Source organism: Fusarium pseudograminearum, chromosome 4, assembly GCF_000303195.2.
Source record: "Fusarium pseudograminearum CS3096 chromosome 4, whole genome shotgun sequence".
NCBI lineage: Eukaryota > Fungi > Ascomycota > Sordariomycetes > Hypocreales > Nectriaceae > Fusarium > Fusarium pseudograminearum.
Genome location: NC_031954.1, coordinates 3112182 through 3133923, shown reverse-complemented (window position 1 = coordinate 3133923; position 21742 = coordinate 3112182). Strand labels below are relative to the sequence as shown.

At 48.5% G+C, this 21742-nt stretch overlaps 8 protein-coding genes across 8 annotated transcripts, besides 1 other annotated feature; 5 read left to right on the top strand and 3 right to left on the bottom strand.

The window, feature by feature from the left end:
* Positions 1–493: 493 nt before the first annotated feature.
* Positions 494–1520, top strand: FPSE_01096 (uncharacterized protein; the record flags this gene model as incomplete). The annotated part of the gene is made up of 5 exons (XM_009254216.1): positions 494–524; positions 579–585; positions 635–687; positions 748–1135; positions 1190–1520. 5 exons carry the CDS (start codon positions 494–496, stop codon positions 1518–1520), a joined length of 810 nt encoding a protein of 269 aa, XP_009252491.1.
* Positions 1521–1714: 194 nt separating this feature from the next.
* On the bottom strand, positions 1715–2219 carry FPSE_01097 (uncharacterized protein; the record flags this gene model as incomplete). Its single annotated transcript, XM_009254217.1, has 3 exons — positions 1715–2040; positions 2120–2163; positions 2215–2219. 3 exons carry the CDS (start codon positions 2217–2219, stop codon positions 1715–1717), a joined length of 375 nt encoding a protein of 124 aa, XP_009252492.1.
* A 394-nt stretch (positions 2220–2613) lies between these two features.
* Positions 2614–5091, top strand: FPSE_01098 (uncharacterized protein; the record flags this gene model as incomplete). Its single annotated transcript, XM_009254218.1, has 1 exon — positions 2614–5091. The coding sequence occupies one exon, from the start codon at positions 2614–2616 to the stop codon at positions 5089–5091; it is 2478 nt and encodes an 825-aa protein (XP_009252493.1).
* Positions 5092–8580: 3489 nt separating this feature from the next.
* On the top strand, positions 8581–11587 carry FPSE_01099 (uncharacterized protein; the record flags this gene model as incomplete). The annotated part of the gene is made up of 3 exons (XM_009254219.1): positions 8581–8680; positions 8825–10572; positions 10634–11587. The coding sequence occupies 3 exons, from the start codon at positions 8581–8583 to the stop codon at positions 11585–11587; spliced, it is 2802 nt and encodes a 933-aa protein (XP_009252494.1).
* A 618-nt stretch (positions 11588–12205) lies between these two features.
* Positions 12206–14507, bottom strand: FPSE_01100 (uncharacterized protein; the record flags this gene model as incomplete). Its single annotated transcript, XM_009254220.1, has 2 exons — positions 12206–12391; positions 12447–14507. 2 exons carry the CDS (start codon positions 14505–14507, stop codon positions 12206–12208), a joined length of 2247 nt encoding a protein of 748 aa, XP_009252495.1.
* A 1445-nt stretch (positions 14508–15952) lies between these two features.
* Positions 15953–17877, top strand: FPSE_01101 (uncharacterized protein; the record flags this gene model as incomplete). The annotated part of the gene is made up of 4 exons (XM_009254221.1): positions 15953–16770; positions 16831–17077; positions 17128–17170; positions 17219–17877. 4 exons carry the CDS (start codon positions 15953–15955, stop codon positions 17875–17877), a joined length of 1767 nt encoding a protein of 588 aa, XP_009252496.1.
* A 149-nt stretch (positions 17878–18026) lies between these two features.
* Positions 18027–18938, bottom strand: FPSE_01102 (uncharacterized protein; the record flags this gene model as incomplete). The annotated part of the gene is made up of 2 exons (XM_009254222.1): positions 18027–18359; positions 18417–18938. The coding sequence occupies 2 exons, from the start codon at positions 18936–18938 to the stop codon at positions 18027–18029; spliced, it is 855 nt and encodes a 284-aa protein (XP_009252497.1).
* Positions 18939–20088: 1150 nt separating this feature from the next.
* Positions 20089–20123: a microsatellite.
* A 207-nt stretch (positions 20124–20330) lies between these two features.
* Positions 20331–21135, top strand: FPSE_01103 (uncharacterized protein; the record flags this gene model as incomplete). Its single annotated transcript, XM_009254223.1, has 2 exons — positions 20331–20451; positions 20531–21135. 2 exons carry the CDS (start codon positions 20331–20333, stop codon positions 21133–21135), a joined length of 726 nt encoding a protein of 241 aa, XP_009252498.1.
* Positions 21136–21742: the final 607 nt, after the last annotated feature.

The window sequence follows — 21742 nt, the reverse complement described above, 5'->3', positions numbered from 1 at the left end:
AGAAGGCTTATGCCGGGTGACAAAGACCAAGATGGGGTGTTTTGTGCTGAGGAAATGGATGAGAACGATATCACACAATTGGAGAAGCAATCATGGTGGATCCCAGTTCCGAAATAATCAGTCGACAGGTATCGTAATGTGAATAGGTAACCATTTAGACAAATGAATATACTACAAAGGTACTATTGAGAGCAGCAAAGTGCGAAAGCCATGTGCGCAGATCTGTACAAACAGTGATCGGAGATCGGAGGATAGATGCTCCGCACTGGCTGCTGTCTGTTAGCAGGGGAGCTCCAGCTCTCAGCCTTCCTGCCCGTAGGTAACTGGCAGGCTGCCGTTCTGACGAAGCTTAGCACCCCAGCACATCAACGTCAACACCCATCGACCAAATCCAGCATCAACCCCTCGATCTGCTTTTATCACACGAACAAAAGCATTCCGAATTGCTCTCAAGTACCGTCCTCTCAAAACCAATTCCCTCCAAACCTGCACCATGGCTTCCGGATACGACAGAGCTCTGTCGGGTGAGTCCCCATAGTGTTCTATGCTTAATGATACATCGCTAACTAAAGATTCAGTTTTCAGGTTGGTTTCATGATAACACTCCTCGCGAAGCTTCCTAACATCCCACTAGTCCCGACGGTCACGTTTTCCAAGTCGAATACGCCGGCGAAGCTGTCAAGCGAGGTATGTAGCAGGTCCTGGGTTAGCTGATATCATTATCGCGGTGGCTTATACTCTTAACAGGAACATGTGCTGTCGGTGTCAAAGGTACCGATGTTGTCGTGTTAGGATGTGAGAAGCGCTCGGCTATGAAGTTGCAAGATACTCGCATTACGCCTTCCAAGATTCAACTTCTCGATCACCACGTCGCTCTCGCCTTCGCTGGCTTAAATGCAGACGCTCGTATCCTCGTCGACAAGGCGCGGTTAGAGGCCCAGTCCCACCGTCTCTCAGTCGAAGACCCCGTTACCATCGATTACATCACCAAATATGTCGCTGGTGTTCAGCAACGATACACCCAGGCTGGTGGAGTCCGACCATTCGGCATTAGCACTCTGATTGTAGGCTTCGACCACGGCAGCGACGTGCCCCGACTTTACCAGACCGAGCCTTCTGGTATCTACTCTGCATGGTAAGACACCGGAGACCCTTCAAGGCAGGAGACATGACTCTGACTCTCCAATAGGAAAGCGAATGCTATCGGACGCTCAAGCAAGACGGTCCGCGAGTTCCTCGAGCGAAATTACAAGGAGGATATGAACCGAGAGGCAACCATTCGACTGGCCATCAAGTCGCTGCTTGAGGTCGTCCAAACTGGAGCCAAGAACATCGAGATTTCCCTGATGGCGCCTGGTGCTACTATTGAGACACTGCCCACATCGGAGATCGAGGGTTACGTCAAGGAGATCGAGCAGGAGAAGCAGGAGGAGGCTGCCAAGAAGAAGACGGGCCGGACCCCTGGAACTGGCAGTGCTGCCATCCTGACTAGATCTCAAGATGACTCTGCTGCGGAATAAAGAGGTCTTTGGAGAAGGGATACATAGACAAGCGCGTTGAGCCTCTAGAATCAGAGCCCAGTGCCATTGTATTAACAACACAAGTAATGACGGGATGCACGCTATTAGATTTGTTCCCCACGTAAGTGACAACTCGCTGTGTACCATTGTACCCTGAACGCCGTGATCTTTCCTCTACTGCCTGGTTTCTTCCATTATCCTAGCTTGTCGGCATCGTCTGACGGGTCAAAGATGGACCTGATGCCCTTGGTCTTGGTCTTTTGTCTGTCGTCCCTAAGCATTTTGTTGTCCATTCGCACGTCCTCGCTCTCGACTGACAGGGCCGCCTGAGGTGTCTTCGCATCGATAACAAAGTGGTTGTCGCAGTGAGGGCAGAACTCATCGGCCTCCTCGAACTCTGTAACATCCTTTCGAAAGCATTTTCTGCACTTCTTGCAGGCAAAGATCATTTCGTAGTTTTCTTTTAAAGGGTGGTCTTCCTGTTCACCATGGCACTCGACGCAGTCAAACCATTTTCTGCCTGAATGTAAAGTAAGCTTCGTAAGCTTTAGGCGACACCGAGAAGTTGTAGGTGCCAACTTCAATATGGTTCTACGTACAACATGGCGACCGAACAGCAACTTGGGCATTGAGAATGTGTTTACTGGATGCTTGTTAGTCATTAACCGTGTGCTCGTGTTGAGTCCTGTCGTACCACATGATGATAGATGAACAGAAGCAGTTTTAAGCTTGTGATGTAGTTTCGGTGGACGATTCAAAATTGCGGTCGGGTGTTTGATAGTTGCAGGTCAAGTTTGGACGAAAGTGAGAGTTTTGGCGGGGTGTATTATTCAGACTTTAGGGAATGGACGCCTGGTAGACCCCTGGAAGAACCACGCTAAAACGGAGCGCAGCAAGGCAGATCGAGAAGAACAAGGCTCCATTTATAATATTAGTCATCATGATTCAGTGACGTTCATCATGAACGCCTAGGCGCATTCTTTCAAACTTGCAACTCTCCTTTGCATTCCACATATCATTTTTACGACAACCACCAAAGGAGTTCGGAACTGCTCGCAAACGACGTTCGCAACCGCTCGCAAACACGACGAAGATGCCACCCAAGAGGAAGGCTGCCGGTGCTGTGCAGGGGGGAGCGAAAGTCGGCAGGTCTTCGCGAATGACAACGCCTGGCGCTGCAACGCCACGAACAATTGACAGCAATGAAGAGGTGCCGGACGAGGATGAGGCTCCAGTTGATGAGGCTCTGGAACGGGATTTGAATAAAAATATAGACATTTTTTCCCTGGATCGCTATCAGAAGAGACACGCGATTCGGGATCCTCTTCCGCATATTTTTGGCGACCGTGATTTCTCCTACCTAGTTCTGAAGAAAGACCACCAGAACCGGCCTCTATGGATCGACCCTCAGAAGGGTCGCATCATTCTGGAGAGTTTCAACCCGCTCGCTGAGCAGGCCCAAGATTTCCTCATCACCATCTCTGAGCCGTTGTCACGACCGACCTTCATGCACGAGTACGCCCTTACAACACACAGTTTATATGCTGCCGTCTCCGTTGGACTCTCGCCAGAAGACATCATCAACACTCTAGACCGGTTCCTCAAGACACCTTTGCCGGATGAAATCCGAAACTTTATCACAAGCTGTACTCAGAGTTACGGCAAGGTGAAGTTGGTCCTGAAGAACACCAAGTACTATGTCGAAAGTCCCGATCCAAACATGCTCCAAACTCTCCTTAAGAACCCTAGAATCGGACCTTTGCGCGTGCAAGGAACAGAAGAAATCACAACATCAGTGGCGCCCAAGATTGGAGGTCTTGTTATTCCCGGTACACAGAATGCGGCAGGAGCAAAGCAGGCGAATGGTCTTGGCCAGTCAGGCGAACCAGGTAAAGACGGACAGCCCGTTCAGGAGGGCGAGGTCTTTGCGACACTCAACGAGGAAGACGACGAGGATCAAGAAGTGACACACTCCTTTGAGATTGCGGATAAGGACGTCGAAACCGTGCAGAAGGAATGCTTGAACTTGGGATACCCAGTTCTTGAAGAGTACGATTTTCGAAGAGACGAGGCCAACGCCAACCTTGACATCGATCTTAAGCCAGGTACTCAGATTCGTCCTTACCAGGAAAAGAGTTTGAGCAAGATGTTCGGCAACGGACGAGCGAAGAGTGGTCTTATCGTCTTGCCTTGTGGTGCCGGAAAGACGCTGGTGGGCATCACAGCAGCTTGTACCATCAAAAAGGGCGTGATCGTTCTGTGCACAAGTTCCATGTCAGTTGTGCAATGGCGCAACGAGTTTTTGAAGTGGTCCAACATCAACCCTGACGATATTGTCGCGTTCACATCGGACTCCAAGAACAACGTCTTCACTGGAAGCACAGGTATCATTGTCACAACATATGCAATGGTCACACAATCCCGAGCACGATCCTACGATGCAGAGAAGATGATGAAGTTCTTGACTGGTCGAGAATGGGGTCTGATGCTGCTGGATGAGGTGCACGTTGTGCCCGCCAATATTTTCAGAAAGGTTACATCTTCAATCAAGACTCACTCCAAGCTCGGTCTCACAGCAACACTTTTGCGAGAAGACGACAAGATTTCGGATCTGAACTTCCTGATTGGACCAAAGCTGTTCGAGGCCAACTGGATGGAGCTTTCAAAGCAAGGGCATATTGCCAGGGTTCAGTGTGCTGAGGTCTGGTGCCCAATGCCTACTGAGTTTTACGACCAGTACCTCAAGGCACCGAGCCGAAAGAAGGGTTTGCTGTATATCATGAACCCCCGCAAGTTTCAGGCGTGCCAGTATCTTATCAACTATCACGAGTCACGCGGAGACAAGATCATTGTCTTTTCAGACAACGTGTATGCTCTCAAAGCATATGCTTTGAAGCTCCAGAAGGCATTCATCTATGGTGGTACCGGCCAGGCAGAACGTCTCCAAGTGTTGGAGAACTTCCAGCACAACCCAAACGTCAACACACTCTTCTTGTCAAAGATTGGAGACACGTCTCTTGATCTTCCCGAAGCTACGTGTCTCATCCAGATCTCCTCGCACTATGGTTCCCGTCGTCAAGAGGCGCAGCGTCTGGGCCGAATTCTACGAGCTAAGCGACGTAACGATGAGGGCTTTAATGCCTTCTTCTATTCGCTTGTCTCAAAAGATACTCAAGAAATGTACTTTTCTTCTAAGCGTCAAGCTTTCCTTGTTGACCAGGGATATGCTTTCAAAGTTATCACCCAGCTCGCCAACATCGAGAAAACGCCTGGCTTGGCATTTGCAGATGTCTCGGAGCGTCGAGAGCTATTGCAGAAGGTGCTTGTGGAGAACGAGAGCATGGAAGAGGATGATCCCAATGACGACATGTTCCACCAAGGCACCATGGGACGTAGGAAGAAGAAGGGAGCCCGACGAACAGCAGGAACCCTTGGTGAACTCAGCGGTGGCCAGGACATGGCGTACATCGAGCAGAACAAGAAGATGTCAGCGAAGCGCAAGAAGGCGGATAGCAATGCCTTCTTCAAGAAGATCGGACGAGAGAACGCCCGTCGCGCAGCGGCGCAGTAATAGATAGGGGGTTAGAAAACGGATAATAGAGGATGTGATGTGTCGGACGACAGAATGAGACTTCGGGAATATGAGGGAACCAGATTGTTGATGATTGCTTTTTAGGCGATTCGGCGTTCAGGAAATAGCACACACAGCATGGCTAAAATTGTTCAGATTACAAGCAAATAGATTCAATCAATCATATTGACAACGGAACGATGTATGACTCGGACCAGTGAATGGCTTACTGTAACGGTAGGTATGCATGGGACGGTGACAGTGCATGAGTTGGTAAGTCCAGGTGGCATGGCGGTGTTGGACAAGATAAGGTGACGCCGTGATTTGTTTACTCTTTTTAATAAGACTCACGCATTCATATCAGATCTCGGAAAAGAAGCCGACATCATAGCACAACTACAGGGTGACATGTATCACACCCAGACAGGTATCAGTGTGGCACAACTATAGCAGAGCAGGCATTATACGATGTCAAGGGTGACTGAGCAAGGTAAGTCAATGCTATGGCTAACAAGAAATTATATCGACAAATAGCTTCGTCGCAGCTATTTTAATAATTAAAGCCAGAGCTCTCAAGTTAGAGCTGGGGCCCTTTGAACTAGTGTCATCTAGTGTTCCGGGGAGAAAGCTTGGCGGTACTAGGGTTTGATATCAGTTTCTGGTTGCATTCTGTGCTGTAACCTCAAAAATATCATGAAGGCAATGTCGACTGCAGACTTCTCGTCTTTGTGGTGTTGTCAGTCATTATACGATGCTTACTGATAATTCAAGGTATGCGTGACGTGACAACGGAGAGGCGGTCTGGATTCAGCCTCTAATCTCATTCTGCACGGCTCTCTGCATAGCCTCACTGGAAAAGACGGCATGAAAGTTATTGCCCTATGTGTGGTTGAGTCGTACATCTTGTATACGTACAGTGGTTTCATTCCTCCGTTGTTCCTATTAATTATCACACAACACCCTCGTACATATGCAAGCAGATAGTTTTGTCTCAGCCACGGGGTATCAGACGTGCAAACGGGCGTACAATAGGTCATAGCATGTGCTGAAAAGATAGAAAGTCGAAGGTAGTATCACGTTATCAGTCGGAAGCCATCACCTTCTGCAGCGGAAGGGCGGAGTGGTAGTTGCAGGAAGCTGGCGGCCATTTTCAAGCCCTGGAACAGCAATGGCATGGTCGATCAGTTCCGGGAGGAGACTTTTGCTCGTCTCTACTCCATCAAGGAGCAACGAACGGATGAATCGCGATCGATCATATCATTCATGTATCTTCGCCTATTGTGATGAGAAACGGCCCTAATATTTTGGAGACTGGCCTGGGCTTTTTCAAGGATAATAGTTGCCTGTTCGAACGAGCCCCTTTTGCGTCGGACAATGCACCCACCCAAGGCTGCGTTCTCGGGTTGTGTAAGTCGTTGCGTTCCTTGACCGACTTTGTTTATTTTTCGCGCGACTGGGTTGTCCCTTCGTTTGACTCGAACAAGCACGTGTAAGTAGTTTCACCAGCTTCTAAGATCTCTAAATTTGCTTGGCGTTTTGAATTGGAGATTGCATTGTTGGGAATGCCATTGGCCCGATAGTATCAATGTAGCACACGGACAGCAGACAAGGACAAGGGCTTTGTCGTTAAATGCAGGGAAAATGAAGGGAACTTTCGGATTCTCAAGCTCGGTCGATGAAACTCCGTTATGACGTTGTCATGAGAAGGGCAAAGCCGAGAAAAGTCAATTTGGAAGTGATAGTCATGTATAGCCGACGCAGAGGTAAAGATGAACAACGATCTCATCTGGAACAAAGAGCCTGGCGTCATCAATGCCCTGATCAGATTAGCTTTACATTTTACCTACCTGACTTAGATGAAGGCTTGCCAATCAATGGATGGTATTGCTATGTATGTCAGGGTCAGCGGGCGTTTCAACGGTCTCTGTTACCGCTTAGTTGCAGTAGCTCTGTCTGTTCGCGTGAACGTACTGTATGCGCTGGCTCTTGTAAACGGTTTCACACTTGGAGTCAGCTCCGCCCCGTTCCTCTCCTTCGTTCATCCTCGCGCTCTCCCTTTCCGTTGCTCACAATAGGCAACAAGTGCCGTAGAAGGGGAAAGATCAATACGACAAGCTCGGGATTCCAATGGAGCCGCCGCTAGACTGATGGGCGGAGGTCCAACACCAGTGCCGGGGAACAGATCCCGTGCATTGGCCGTGGATTCCTTTATTTGTCGTAAAAAGGAAGCCAATGATGCTCTCGGCTCACTTTTTCGTCTCCATCCCTCTGTTTCCCGTCGCCCGCCGGAGCTCCACCTGCAAGCATCTAGGCCTCTTTAATCCCTGTTCAGGCCCTGTCAATGCCGCGTGTGTGCGCGCCGCACAGGCAAGCTAGGGTGTGTGCCTGGATCGTTGATGGACCCAGTATCTCGGTCCCATCTTGGCGCTCTCTCCCATTCAAGTTTGTTGGCTCTCTGGCAGGCTAGTTATTCTCTGAGATGAGCCCCCTTGTCTATGTTGTGTAGGATTTTTCTTTTTCGAAGCAACAGATCACCAAGAGACGGGAGCATGCATGGTGTGGTAGTTTTTGGCTGATCAGGCATCAGGTTATCATGACATGGATTCTCGGGACCCTTTGAAATTATCAGCAGCTCCCTCGTGGGCTGGTTCGCCAACTCCGAGTCGTCGCCATTGTCTTTGTTTTGATCGGTCAGTGCTTCATTTTGTCTCTCGCTTGGATGTACTCTACTGTAATGCCTAAAGTGAAGGTGCTTTACAGGCAGGAGAAGTACTGTAGGTACTAGGTATCTACGCTCATGGCTCCTTCTCTCGATAATTGCCATACCCCCTTCCGTAAGTCTAGACGATTGGTACTTGCCTCGAGCACCTTATCTATAGAAATTTTGCTTCTCATCGGGTTGCTTTGTTTGTTTTATCTCCCCCCTCCCCCCAATATCTAAGTGCCCTCCTTCAATTTCATGACTACCTTTTCCTGCCCTTCCATTGAGATGTCGTCAACAACCCAATATGCTCCTTTACTCACACATCGATCAACCTTTGTCTTTAATTTGGACACTCTTTAGCTAGTCGAGCGTTTAGACTGTTAGAGTACAACCTGCGCCCTTTTCCTTGCGCGCCACCCATCACAACCGCAGCTATACTCAGATTGGCCACTAGAAGTGCCCCAGAGACTCACTTGGTACCCTGCCGCGGTCCATTCCTGTTCTTTAAAAAAGTTCAAACTTCGTGTACCCGCACTCCCTCCGAAAAAAACCTTGTTCCAGGTGCAGCAAATCGAATGTCCGCCGTTCTCCAGTCTCCGCCTTAGTTACGCCATAGCCATTACAGTAGCCATGGTCATGGTCTAGTCTAGTCTACAACAAGCTTGGCTACTACTAAAACCAACCCAAATAGCTGCGAGATCCTCTCAGCCCCTGCTTTCTTTATTCTTTTTCATCTTCATTGTAGCTGCAAAAGATTCCAGTCGTCTTCCTTCTGTCTTGAAGATATGGCTGCCGAGGCGCGTGCCTCTATATGGGCGCGGCTCAAAGCTGTCAAGCCGCCCTTCGTCTCAAAGAAACCGCATTTCAACTTTATTTCTATTCATTGTAAGTCAAGTCGCATGCATGTAGTCGTCTCAAGTTCCTCTCCATACTACCTCTCCGGTTCAACCCCCACGCCGATATGCACTTGTTGCTTTTTATGCAGTACCAATCTTCAACGTCGAGTTTCAGTCTGACAGTCCTTTATAGACACATGGATCATCGGCGCAACATTATGTGCTTCTGTTATTATTTACGGGTCTGGTCGCGGCCAAACTTCTTACATCGATTCCCTCATGTTCGCAAGTGGAGCCAATACACAGGCTGGCCTGAATCCCATTGACGTTAATCTTCTCAATACCTTTCAACAGGTCGTTGTTTATTTCTTTACTATAACCTCCAACCCTATCACTCTACATACCTCAGTCGTTTTCCTGCGTCTGTACTGGTTCGAAAAGAGGTTTCAAGGTTGGGTTACAGACGCCCGACAGCGCCGCGCTACCATCTCCAAGGCAAAGACCCGTCCACGGAACGATGACCGTCAGAATGAAGAAGGAGTTAATGGCCGGCATATTACCATTGTTCCTCCTCAGGGACGGCGTCAACGCATCACCAACGACGGCATTCTATTAGACGGGAGTGAGGCCTATCAATCTCAGGCAATTGTCGACGACGATGACGACAACGATCACCAACGGCGCCAACCACTACCTGCGAGCAGCGACGAGAGTGACACAGTTTCAGCTGGACGATCCAATAGCATAGAGCTCAGCCCACTCGAAAAGCCTGACCAGGCTTACCGCGACAACAGGGATGAATGGAAAGAAGAACAATCCAGAACGCAGAACACACCATCTGGAATCAAATTTGCCGAGACGGTTAAGAGAAGTGACGGGGTTGATGATGACTTGACCAAGTTTCCTCAACGAAGGACGCACGCAGAGCACATTGCCATTTTGGAGCGCCAGCGAAACCAAGACAATGAAGTGTTGAGGATTCCCGGTCCACGAGAAACCGAGAGAGGACTGGGCCCGCGAAGACTGGAAGAAGATGATGGAGATGATGACAACAACACTATCGCTATGACGAGAACGGTGGAATCGAGACCGGATCATGCTACCATCGATTCGAGAGGGCCACCTGGTCGTAGACCGACCATTGTTATTGCCGAGCCGAAGCGCCCGCTCAAACACGAATTGACTGACGATGCCAGAGCCATTGGTGGCACTCTCGATGCTATTAGGATGCGAAAACCCCGTATCCTCAACCGTGGCCAAAAGGAGACACACGACGATGGCGACAGCACAATGAGTCGTGCTTTCCGAACTCGCACAATAGACACCATCAGGTCAGCTTTAACAAACGACCACACCAAGGACATGCCTTATCTGAGTTATACACCGACCATGGGTCGAAACTCAAACTTTGTGGGTTTGACTCTTGAGCAGCGAGAGGAATTGGGTGGCATTGAATATCGGTCACTGAGGACGCTGGCCGTAATATTGCTTTCCTACTTTTGGGGCTTTCAGCTTATTGCTGTAACCTTTCTCCTGCCCTGGATTCTCCACACTGAGAAGTATGGCAGAATCGTCGAGGCCAGTGCTGTCTCCAGAACTTGGTGGGGGTTCTGGACAGCCAACTCTGCTTTCAACGACCTGGGTCTGACCTTGACCCCAGACAGCATGAGCTCTTTCAATACTTCAGAGTATACCATGATGATCATGTGGTTCTTTATTATCATTGGAAACACTGGATTTCCTGTCATGTTGCGTTTCGTTATCTGGGTCCTGTCTCGACTTGTGCCTACCAACACTGGCCTCTGGGAGGAGCTTAGATTCCTTCTCGATCACCCTCGTCGTTGCTTTACTCTGCTTTTCCCTTCAAGCGCCAACTGGTGGCTGTTTTGGATTCTCGTCGCTTTGAACGCCATAGACTTGCTATTCTTTGTCGTACTTGATGTAAGTCGCGCAGTTCTTAAATTTTCGCCTGCGGATTTTGATGTATGCTAACCTGTTATAGCTGAATTCGGGTCCAGTCGCCCAACTGCCTGTTCATACTCGCATTGCTGATGGCCTCTTTCAAGCTGCTTCTACTAGGACTGCGGGTTTCTCTTGCTTCAGCTTGAGTGACCTCCATCCTGCCCTTCCAGTGCTGTACATGATCATGATGTACATTTCCATTTTCCCTATCGCGATTTCCATTCGTCGAACCAACGTCTACGAAGAAAAGTCTCTTGGTGTATACAGCAGCAAGAAAGATGATGACGAAGAAGAATCAGCCAGTGCTCTTAACTATGTCGGCACTCATTTGCGGCGCCAACTCTCCTTCGATCTGTGGTATGTCTTCGTAGGCTTCTTCCTACTAGCCATTAGCGAAGGTGGCAGCCTCAAAGCGAAGGACTTCAACTTGTTCGACGTTCTCTTTGAGGTCATCAGCGCATACGGAACTGTTGGTTTGAGCATGGGTGTGCCCAACGTCAATGCCTCCCTTTGCTCGCAGTTCACTGTTGTCGGTAAACTCATCATTGTTGCCATGCAAATTCGTGGTCGACATCGTGGTTTGCCTTATGGCTTGGATCGTGCTGTGCTTTTGCCAAGCGAAGCACGCTTCCAGAAGGAGGCCGAGGAAAACCAACCGATCCTCATACGCACACGTACAAATGCGTCCATGGGGGCAGCATCTGGCATGGAGCCTCCATCAAGTCCAGGCTTCCCTGGCCGAAGAGGAAGTGTCAGCCGTTTCCGCGAGAGAGCCAACAGCCGCATCATTTCCCAATTCCTCTATCCTGGACCTGTTATCCCCAGTAACGAGATCCATGGCCACAAGCGTGCAACCTCAAATAATTCTAATAACACACGGGACTTTCCACGATTCAATACTGAACCAGTATTTGAGGAGGAAAAAGATGAGGTTCCTCCCCTACGGCCCATCGAATCCCACCAATTCACGCCTCGGCGGGCAGAGACAGGCTAAGTAACACATAAGTTTTGTTCATTGCATATACTCGGTGCTTTTGTGTTTCACTTTGGCACAATGCACCTTCCGCTGCATCTTGACAGCAACCATTTGGGTTCCAGTTCTATATTCACGACCTCGATATTTTCAAAGAAAAAGCGATCTCAATTTTTGAAAGGGGGTTTCTGGGCGTTCAGCATCGATATCATGACAACATAGACGGATGAAAGGGAGTATCTGGGCTCAGACTTATGTTTCACATTGAATCTGATGTTACAGGAGTTCAAGATTCTTCTTCAAGTTTGGTGCCCACACTCACAGTGCACACTCTTGGGGGCGTTATAACACGGTTTTGGTTTGACCTTGGAGGACGCATGCGCATCCTCACGGATTTTAGTATAGATTAGTAGTTGGCTTTTTCCTTCATCTTCAATAGAAGGCAATCTCGCCTCGGGTGCAAGCTCATCTCAATATCTAGTCTTCCGTCCCAACTTCGTAAACGTATTCACATACAAGTAGACTCAGATTTTTACCATGTAACAATGGTAAGTAGGCGTGACAACAATTCTACAAAGGTATCCTGATGCATTAATTCTAATAAAGTTATGTATGTGCATGTATATGGGGTATCCCCGTTCACTTTGTCTCAAAAGCGCCAATATCCTTTAATGCATTGGCCAAGCGTCGGTAATCTCGCAGCAAGTCAAGAACTTCGCCCAGTTTTAGCTCACCAGGAGTCTGTAGTTCCATGAACCGTTTGTTGGGCGGCGCAATCTTGGGGATCTCCTTGGGTGGAAGTGCGGGAGCAATATCAGGGAAAGCCTATGTAAATCAGTATTAAACACATCGTACGCTCCCGCAAAGACCTTTGACTTACTGTTCCCAAATCCCCGCCGTCTGCAGGCTTCACTGCCTCCTTGGCTGTCGGTACTGGCGGTGTTGTAGGCGTGTTGCGCCCAAATCCACGGATCATACTAATGCTGGGGAGGCGAGCCATGGGGTTAAACGAGTTACCCAAGTTGCGCATCTGATCCAAGACAGCCGGGTTCTGTGATGGAGTTTGACTGGCTGCTTTTGGTTCTTCGGCTGCAAACAAAACTTTCTTTGACGAACTCGCGCTGCGGCCACTTCGAGTGCTATCCGTACTGCGGTCGCGAAGACCTCCAATCAGGTTCAAAACTCTATCTTCGCGCGATGCCGGACGTTTCAACGGGTCGGCATCGTCAAGCACTACTAGCCTGTTGAGGCCAGTGGTATCCTCCTCGTCAGGAGATGGTGTGCTGACCAGTTTGCGGGCATCTTCTAGAGTCCTCGGTACAGTAATAGATTCTCGAGGACTGTCCTGGTGCTCTCTTAATTTTCCTACAAGGAACTTATAGCTGCCTTCCAAGCTGTTGGATATGTTTTTCAAGCCTTGGTCGGCCGTATTAAAGACGGCATCACTCGCGGCACCAAAGGCTTGTGTAGGCCCGTTTATGAGATCACTCAGCCGGCGGTTGCGCAACACTTGTGACGCCTTAACATCAGGAGCAGATATCTTGGCTGTATCGGCGTCGGCCTTGCCCTCCTTAGGAACATCAAGCGATGCAGATGCTTCTCCTTGTTGGTACGCCGGAGGGAACGTCTCAGTCCTCTGGAGTGTGCTTTTTGTTGGGCCGGAAAGCTGTTCATCTGCTCTCAGTGTCGCAAGGTCCACGGTCTGCAAAAAACTAATGGCAGCCTCAAGGTTCGTCAGACAGTAAGCAGCCTCGCCCGTAAGTTTTGGCTCCCAACGGAAGTACTGTATAAAATGGACGTCGCTGATGACATGTAGGTTCTCAGGCGGGAGCGTGATTAGGGTATAAATGAGCATAGGCATAATTTCATCAGCGGATGCAGAAGGATGAAAATGAGCAAGGGTGTCGACAATGCTCCGGTGAGCAGCTTTAAGATGATTCAGCTTTCCCAGGGGATATCGTTTCTGCGTCATCATGATAATGTCTCGTCTAGCAGGCTCCAATTTCTCCTTGATGTCATGCTCCGTAGGGCGAGTTTTCTTGCCCGACTCGTCGGCTTCGCCTGTCAGGTCAATACCCAAGTCAGAGGGCCCAATTCCGACCAAGGCCAGGGCAGCCGTTTTTGAGCGTAATTTGTCGTCGTGTGCCTCATCCTGAGTGCTCCGGTGGCGCCATATTTTGTCGTAGATACCCTCGCATAATCTACGCTCAACAGCCTCCTCAAGGAGCGACCTCTTGGCCTCGAGTGCTTTTCTATTACGCTTGCGACTGGCTAGCTCTTCTGCGGTGATCATTTGTTGTTCGGGCTCTGCTTTGGTTATGCTGAGCGCACTGGCTTTTGAACGTAGTCGGCTAGCAGCGGAGGAGATGGAAGAGATGGAAGGTGTGGGCGATGCATCGCGACTTTGCCTCGAGGCAAGAGCATTGATGTGAGTGTTGATGTTGGACGACGCTTGTGTATAGAAGTCTTGAAACTTTTGTGAGAGGTTCTCGATGTTGGGAGGGGTTGGATGAACTTTGGCATTCAGCGACTCGATGAAGCTATGAATGGAAGATGGATTCAGCAACGGAGATTTAAGCGATGCAGCACATTCCTCGGCATACCTGTCTGTCAATGTAATAAGCTCGATGGGAAGGATATCAAGCTCGACGGAAGCTCTGGTGACCTCGGCTCCATCATCGGAGTCGCTATGTTCGCCGGTCTCGAATGCATCTGGAGATGTAGCGCTATCGTCCAAAGATGGGGTAGCATTGGCAAAGGTGTGAGCTCTTTTGGGAACTGCGGGAACTGCGGGAACTGCTAAGCGATCGCCGGTGGTGGACGTAGGTGTTTTGGAGGTGTGCGAGTGAGATGCGGTACGGGTAGCAGATGGACGAGCTGGGGAGCTCTCGGAGGGGTTGCGGGACGCCATGGATCTTTGATTCGGGCTATAGACAATCATGATGAGCTTCCAGAACGTTGACGGTTTGATGAAGATTGGATAGAGGGGAAAGGAACGGTCGCCTGGGGTATCGAGGTCCCTACATACCGTAGATAAAGAGAAGTTTAGTGGAAGGTTTGCGCTGTCTGAACCTAATAACAGATGATGCGATGCAACAGCCAGCGTGTCTCAGGACAGAAGCGTCAATGCAAACCGTCTGAGACGTAGCAGAGTATAAATGGGCCCGGGTTGACTCCTTCTGTCCGTGCTGGCCTGGAACTCAATACAAATGAATAGGTAGTACCAGGTAAGTACCTAGACAGTAAGAGGAGAGAGGGATCAAGAAGAATACTGCAACTGCGAAACGAGTGTAAAGTATTTGTAGTGTACAGTACCTAGTAAGTGATATATACGAAGTGATAAGCTCAGACTGAATCATATGAAAGAAGACCCCGTTCTGGTTACGTTACGTAGTGGGGAAGTAAAGTTAGATTGACTTGCAGGGAGGAGTGGGTGGGGACCTTGAGCTGATGCTCCTCATGGTATAAAAAAATGGCTGTTAGAAGGATATGAGACGAAATTAATAGGACAGCTTATGCTTCTTAGGATGGATATTTTAGTCTATTTATTTTTGTAGCTTGATGGTTAAAGGTCAACTTTTCTGTTACCTGCGATATGCTGCACAGCCATATCTACCTACCTAGGTAGTTGAGCCACTCAGCGCCACATTTAAACATCCTCTATTTAGAGCAACTTCCTACTCATGATAGGCTCCATCGTATCTATCATAGAGTATGGGCAGTCAGACAAGTAACTTATGTCTCTTTTGTTTTACTCACTCATTTGTACGTTTCTAACTTGAAAAGTACCTAAATTGGAGGTGTATTAACAACCATTAGCTTCGTTGTCAGTTTGACTCTTGTCGTCCTGACCGCTATGTTTCTGGATTCACTTACACTGAACAGTAACATCCCCTACTGTATTGATATCCGTTCTTCAGCTATCCAAGAGCAGGCAGTGTTCCGCATCGTAGTCAATTACCTCTAATAATGCCAAATTGGAGTATCCGACTTGATATCATTTGTTCCCTTTCCCCCATCTTTTGCCAAGTCAACATGGAAAACAAGTATCCTTACCCTGCTCTCCTCCACAGCAAATCATGCGGGGTCCCCGCCTTCACAAAGACACTAAAGGATAAACAAGCATGGATCTATCATCTCCAACGTCGTGATTGGTTTATCGTCTCTACTAAGCTTCTTCCAGTAGGTAATCGACTCTTGAGTTGAATGCTAATGGCCGGTCGGGCAATCAGTAGTTGGAGAAACCGAGCAAGAACCGTGTTTGCCGGGCTGAACCGAGACATGGCTACTTATGAATTGAAGTCATCTCGTTTACTACTAGATATTCATCAATCACGAGATTCACAACATACATCTAATTCTACCTCTCTCTTACCGTAATTCACAATGTCGGATCCTCCTTCTCGCATTCGTTCCATCCTCAGTCATCTCCGCCCTCATCCAGCAGCACCTGTCAACTATCACACCCTATCCCCTACAACATTTCTTGAGCGCGCTGCTGCCATTGAGCCTGATGCTGAAGCCATCTTCCACATCACTGTGAATGGAGCTGTACTGCGCCGCTCCTATGCCGAGTTTGCTGATCGCGCTCGTGGTCTGGCTTACTATCTCCTCAAGCACGGCTATCGGCGCGTAGGCGTCCTCGCTCCCAACACGCCTGCTTTCCTCGAGTCCATCTACGGCATCGTCGCAGCAGGCGCTGTTATTGTTCCAGCAAACTACCGTCTAAAACAAGAAGACATCGCCTACATCTTTGACTTTGCTGAAGTGGATTGCATTATTGTTGACAATGAGTTTGTTGGCTTGCTTGATGCGTACAAGGAGAAGCACAAGAATGTGCCCTTAATTGTTGATATGGTTGATTTTCTCCCCCGCGAACAGGCACAAGCTTGTTTTGAGGCCATTGCTAACCTTGCTTTTCAGGATAACGATGCTACTGTGGGTCAATTGTCTGGTCCTTTTGATGATGCCGTTCTCGAGGGCTTAAAACATGATATCGCTCAAGGCAGCCAAGGTTGGGCGGGCCTTCATTCTCAAGCCCGGAGTGAGGACGACATGCTTGCCATTCCCTTCACTTCAGGGACAACTTCAAAGCCCAAGGGTGTTGTCTACACACATCGAGGTTCTTACCTTGCTACAATGGCCAACATTGTCGAGTCAGGCCTAAATATCGGGCGTTGCAAATACTTATGGACCCTACCAATGTTAGTACCGTGGATCATATATGCTATCATGATGAATATTTGACGACTAACTATCCACAGGTTCCATGCAGTAGGATGGACCTTCCCCTGGGCCGTCGTTGCGGTGCGTGGCACCAACGTCTGCCTTAGAAAGATCGATTATCCCCTCATCTGGAAGCTACTGAAGGAAGAAGGAATCACACATTTCAATGCGGCTCCCACAGTCAATACGTTACTGGTGGCGGCCAAGGAAGCTGAAAAATTACCACATGAGGTCAAAGTCACGGTGGCTGCTAGCCCCCCAACAGGATACCTTTTTGAACAAATGGTGCGTACTTTCAAGTCTTATCGGAAGAGTATTCTAACATGAACATATAGACAAAACTGAATCTCATCCCTGTCCACGTTTACGGAATGACAGGTACGTCTTGTATAACCTCAAAAAGAAAATAGCTAACATGCCCGATAGAAACATATGGGCCCATCACTAAATGCTACACTCTACCTGAGTGGGATAATCTACCTCCTACAGAAAAATACGCAAAAATGTCCCGGCAAGGGCATGGCTTCATAACCAGTCTACCAATCCGCATCATCAAGCCAGACCAGCCGCAAGGGGTTCTTATCGATGTTGCAAAGGATGGCAAGGAGATTGGCGAGATTGTCTTTATGGGAAACATCTGCGCCAAAGAATACTACAAGGATCCTGCAGCTACACGGGAGCTGTTTGCAGGAGGCGTTCTTCACTCGGGCGACCTAGCGGTGTGGCACCCAGATGGCAGTGCTCAGATCCAAGACCGTGCGAAGGATATTATCATCTCTGGTGGCGAGAACATCTCATCCGTTGCTCTTGAGAGCATGTTGGCCCAGCACCCAGATATTCTCGAGGTTGGTGCTGTCGCTGTTCCCGATTCTCACTGGGGCGAGAGACCCAAGGTTTATGTCACGGTCAAGGATGGTAAGAGCGTAACTGGAGATGAGATTATTCAGTGGGCCAAACACCAGAGTGACATTAGCAGGTTTATGGTTCCCAGAGAGGTAGAGATCGTGGACGAGCTACCCAAGACAAGCACTGGCAAGATCAAAAAGAACGTGCTTAGAGAGTGGGCTAAGCATGGAAGGACATAGGGCTCTTTACCGAGGGTATGAGCATCTAACCCATCCGTATTCCCATCAGCACTTTTGTATATATCCTTAGTCGTATATCTAGCGTTCTAATACAATCCATCGAATCTTATAAACATGCGTCTATATACTCATCAGGGGTAGATTGAAATCTATTTAACATTCATTTTGAATATAGCACCTGCAGGCCCCTTATCCAAGTTGTCCAATGTTTCCATATCATCTTGATCCAAGACAAAATCAAAGACATTGAAGTTCTCGAAAATACGATCCGGCCTTGAGCTCTTGGGCAAAGGTACCCAGCCCTTTTGTAGTGAATAGCGGATAAGAACCTGCGCATGCGACTTATCATGCTTTGTTGAGATACCTTCAACTACTGAATCCTCCAGTCGAGCGCCAGTAGCAAGCGGGCTATATGCCTCGATGATGATATCATTGTCTTGACAGTATTTTACGACTTCTTTTTGTTGACACCATGGATGAAGCTGGCACCCAGAAAACATTAGATTTCTTTTGTGAGTGAGTAGTATATAATGACTCACCTCGATTTGATTCACACTCGGAGGCCACTCAGCAGCATATTCCTTCATTTCATCAAGATGTCGTACTCGAAAATTACTAACGCCGATATTTCTTGCTCTTGCCTCTCTTTTCACCCTCTCCATAGCCTCCCACAAGCTTTGTCGATGTTCTCGCGATGGTCCAGGGATATGCATCAGTAACAAGTCAACGTAGCCATCCTTTCCAGCAATACGCTCCACTGCTTCGATAACGTCTTCGTAGGCCTCAGTTCTTTCCGCCTTCCTTCTCGGGCTTCCAACCTTGGTAGTAAGAAACAGGTCTTCGCGAGCCACACCGGATTTCTCAATTGCTTCACGGACACGCACTTCGTTTCGGTACAGGGCAGCTGAGTCGATGTGTCTGTACCCTACGGAAAGTGCTGCAAGCACGGCGGCTGCGCACGTCTCACCGCGGATTTTGTAGCTGCCAAACCCAATACAGGGAATGCTACTTGTGGAATTTCGAAGAGAGAGACGGCTGGCGGCAGTGAGTGCAGTGTCCATGGTTGAGACTGTGCTCAGTTTGGTGATGATAGGTGAGGCTTGGATCATGCGCTAAATCAGATGATTCATGTGCATTCTTAGTGAGTCTTGTTCACCACTTGCAGTCAACGTTGACGTTTATTAGTTGTCAAAAACAAACATATCAACAAAACAAAGTGGCTGCTGGCAGGTCTATTCTTAACTCTAGCATAGTGTAAAAATAAATATGATTATCGAATCGTGAATGAGAGTCAATTTGAGGGTAGGTAGATAAGTAGTGGAGCTTAATACATCTTCACCTAATTACAAGTGATATATTCATGTCAAGACATCTAATTTTAACTTGATAAGGCTGTAGTATAAGGCCACTTAGATATTAGCTTTACGCACTAGTGATGTTTACCGACTATGGATCTTAAACACATCTTGTGTAATCAATACCTTAGTAGGTAACGGTCTTCATAGATTGAAACGCCTTGCGGTGAGGTGAGTTGCCGCGATAATCGAAAAGTGTTGGGCTTGTTGTTTGGTCAGAATGTTATGACAGGTAGAGAAATGATTGGAAACCTGTTGGCAGAATCAGGGATCGTGCATGCATTCGATATTGCTAGAATATTCTGTTAGTGACCGAGTCTCAGGCGAGCCAGCGAATACATCCCAACATAACATGCCAGCGCATAGGAGAGTGCAGAGCCCAGAAATAACACTGGGCCGACCTTTTGATTATATTGAAACTTGAGGAATTGTGAGATATTCGTGACGTCAAGAAAAAAAATACAACTTTAAATGCTTGCTTGCTCGTGGAATACAGATATCGTTATCAACCGTAGGGTAACTCCAGTTGACGGAGCTTTACTCAAACAGAAAGAGGGGCGTTTAGTTTAGCCCGGGCGTTCAGCTGCCCGGGGTCGGTAATTCTAGAAGACCCCACGAAGCGCTAGAGTGTCGTGGAATGCAACTTGAGCTCTAGTGGAAACTCACTGAAGGAATGTCGTCACTGCATGCTCATCCACTGGGTCCTGCCGACTGCCTTGAGGTGACACTCAGCCCAGAGCTTTACTGCAACTACCTCCCCTCAACGTGCAAGATCCAGACGGGAGGGAAAGAGTTCAATTAACAGGTTGGCGCAAACTGCTGATCGCCAAACAATTTCATTTAGTACTTGATACATCTACCTGCCTGCCTGCCTACCTACCTACCTACCTAGATACCTTCTATCTAGGTCCCATCAGTCTAGTCCACAGCTGTCACTACAACTCTTCCTCACCTAAATTCTTTCTTCCCTCCCGCCCTTCTCTTACTCAGCCTTTACGCCAACACAAACAATATAAACTACCCACCGACTCATTCGATCGACCAGTCTCTCCAAAAAGTTGATTAGCACTTCGTTATTTTTAATCGTCAGCGTTAGTCATGAATACCCTCAGACCTTTGCGCGGTGGTTGCCAGTGCGGTCGAAACCGGTACATTATTGCTGTCCCGCAGGACGGCATCAACGAGGCACAGGTTCTCTTCAACACCGATTCTGCGCATCGTAAGTTCAAAGCTACCTTCAAGAGATTCAGAGAAACACTTCCCGAGTGTCGAGCGTGTCAACTGACAACTGCTTGCAGAGACATCCCTTGCGACCCCACTGGCTGCCTACATCCGAGTTCCCTTGTCGTGGTACCACAGCACAACCTACTCTTTCTTTCCTGACGAGACACATGCTTTGATCCGACGCGTTTACACGCACCCTAGCCAAGAACACTCAAAACGTCACTTTTGCGGTTACTGTGGCACGCCCCTGTCGTACTGGTCTGAAAACCCCCACACCGAAGCTGATTTTATCAACCTCACGCTCGGCAGCTTGCTAAGGGAAGATCTGCGAGACCTTGAGGACATGGGATTGATCCCCGAAGAGGAAGACAGCAAGACTTTAGCTACACAGGCATCGGATGTTGTGGGCAGGAACACAGCACTGCGCCAATCGTACGGGGTGCCTTGGTTCGATGGTATGGTCGAAGGAACACGCCTAGGAAACATGCGCCGAAGCCAAGGCGTCAAACAATCGCAAGATGGTCGAGTCAAGGTCGAGTGGGAGATTGTGGAATACTCGGGCAACGGCGACGAACCCAAGGGATCTCCACGACATGATATCGATGTGGAAATGTCAGTCCCTGGAAAGCGGAAGATGAAGGACCGCGACGATCCAGACGCAGCTACTGGTGGGAACTAAAACGCAACGTTGAGTAGATTCGGAAGGGGGTGGATGGAGTCTGCTGTAATATCGAGGAAACTGGCGACTGTTGATCAACAAATGCAGAAGGGGATTAATGACGAGGACTTTTGCTGGAATCCTGGCAACGAGCTCCTCTTTTGTCGATAGGCGCATAGGCGAGGAGGCATTTTTGTTTTATCAAGTCGTTCTTTAGAGACAGTTGACGTACATAGTAGCCTCAACAACGATATCAGATAGCTTGTCAAAATTGTACGCACCCAACGATTGTGGTCTGAGTCCGTTATCTTTGTATAAATGCATTGTTGATCATTCTTGCACAGCAACCAGTGGATCTCAGACGCCTATCAGAAATACTTGATGGCAATATGAGCAAAGTGGAAGAAAGCAGATAAAGGTGAGAAGATGGAACGTGAACCTTGGACCATGTGGTAGAGCCCCAAAAACTTAGACCATCCCAATACGAGGTATGGTGTTCCGGCCCTATCAACCATGACAGACGGGGAATTTCGGGGCAATGTAGTCTGGTCCGGTTGACAGGAACCGGTCTTGATGGCAGCATCCGAAACACAATGCAACCCAAGACTGTAGGGGCAACAGCAGTACA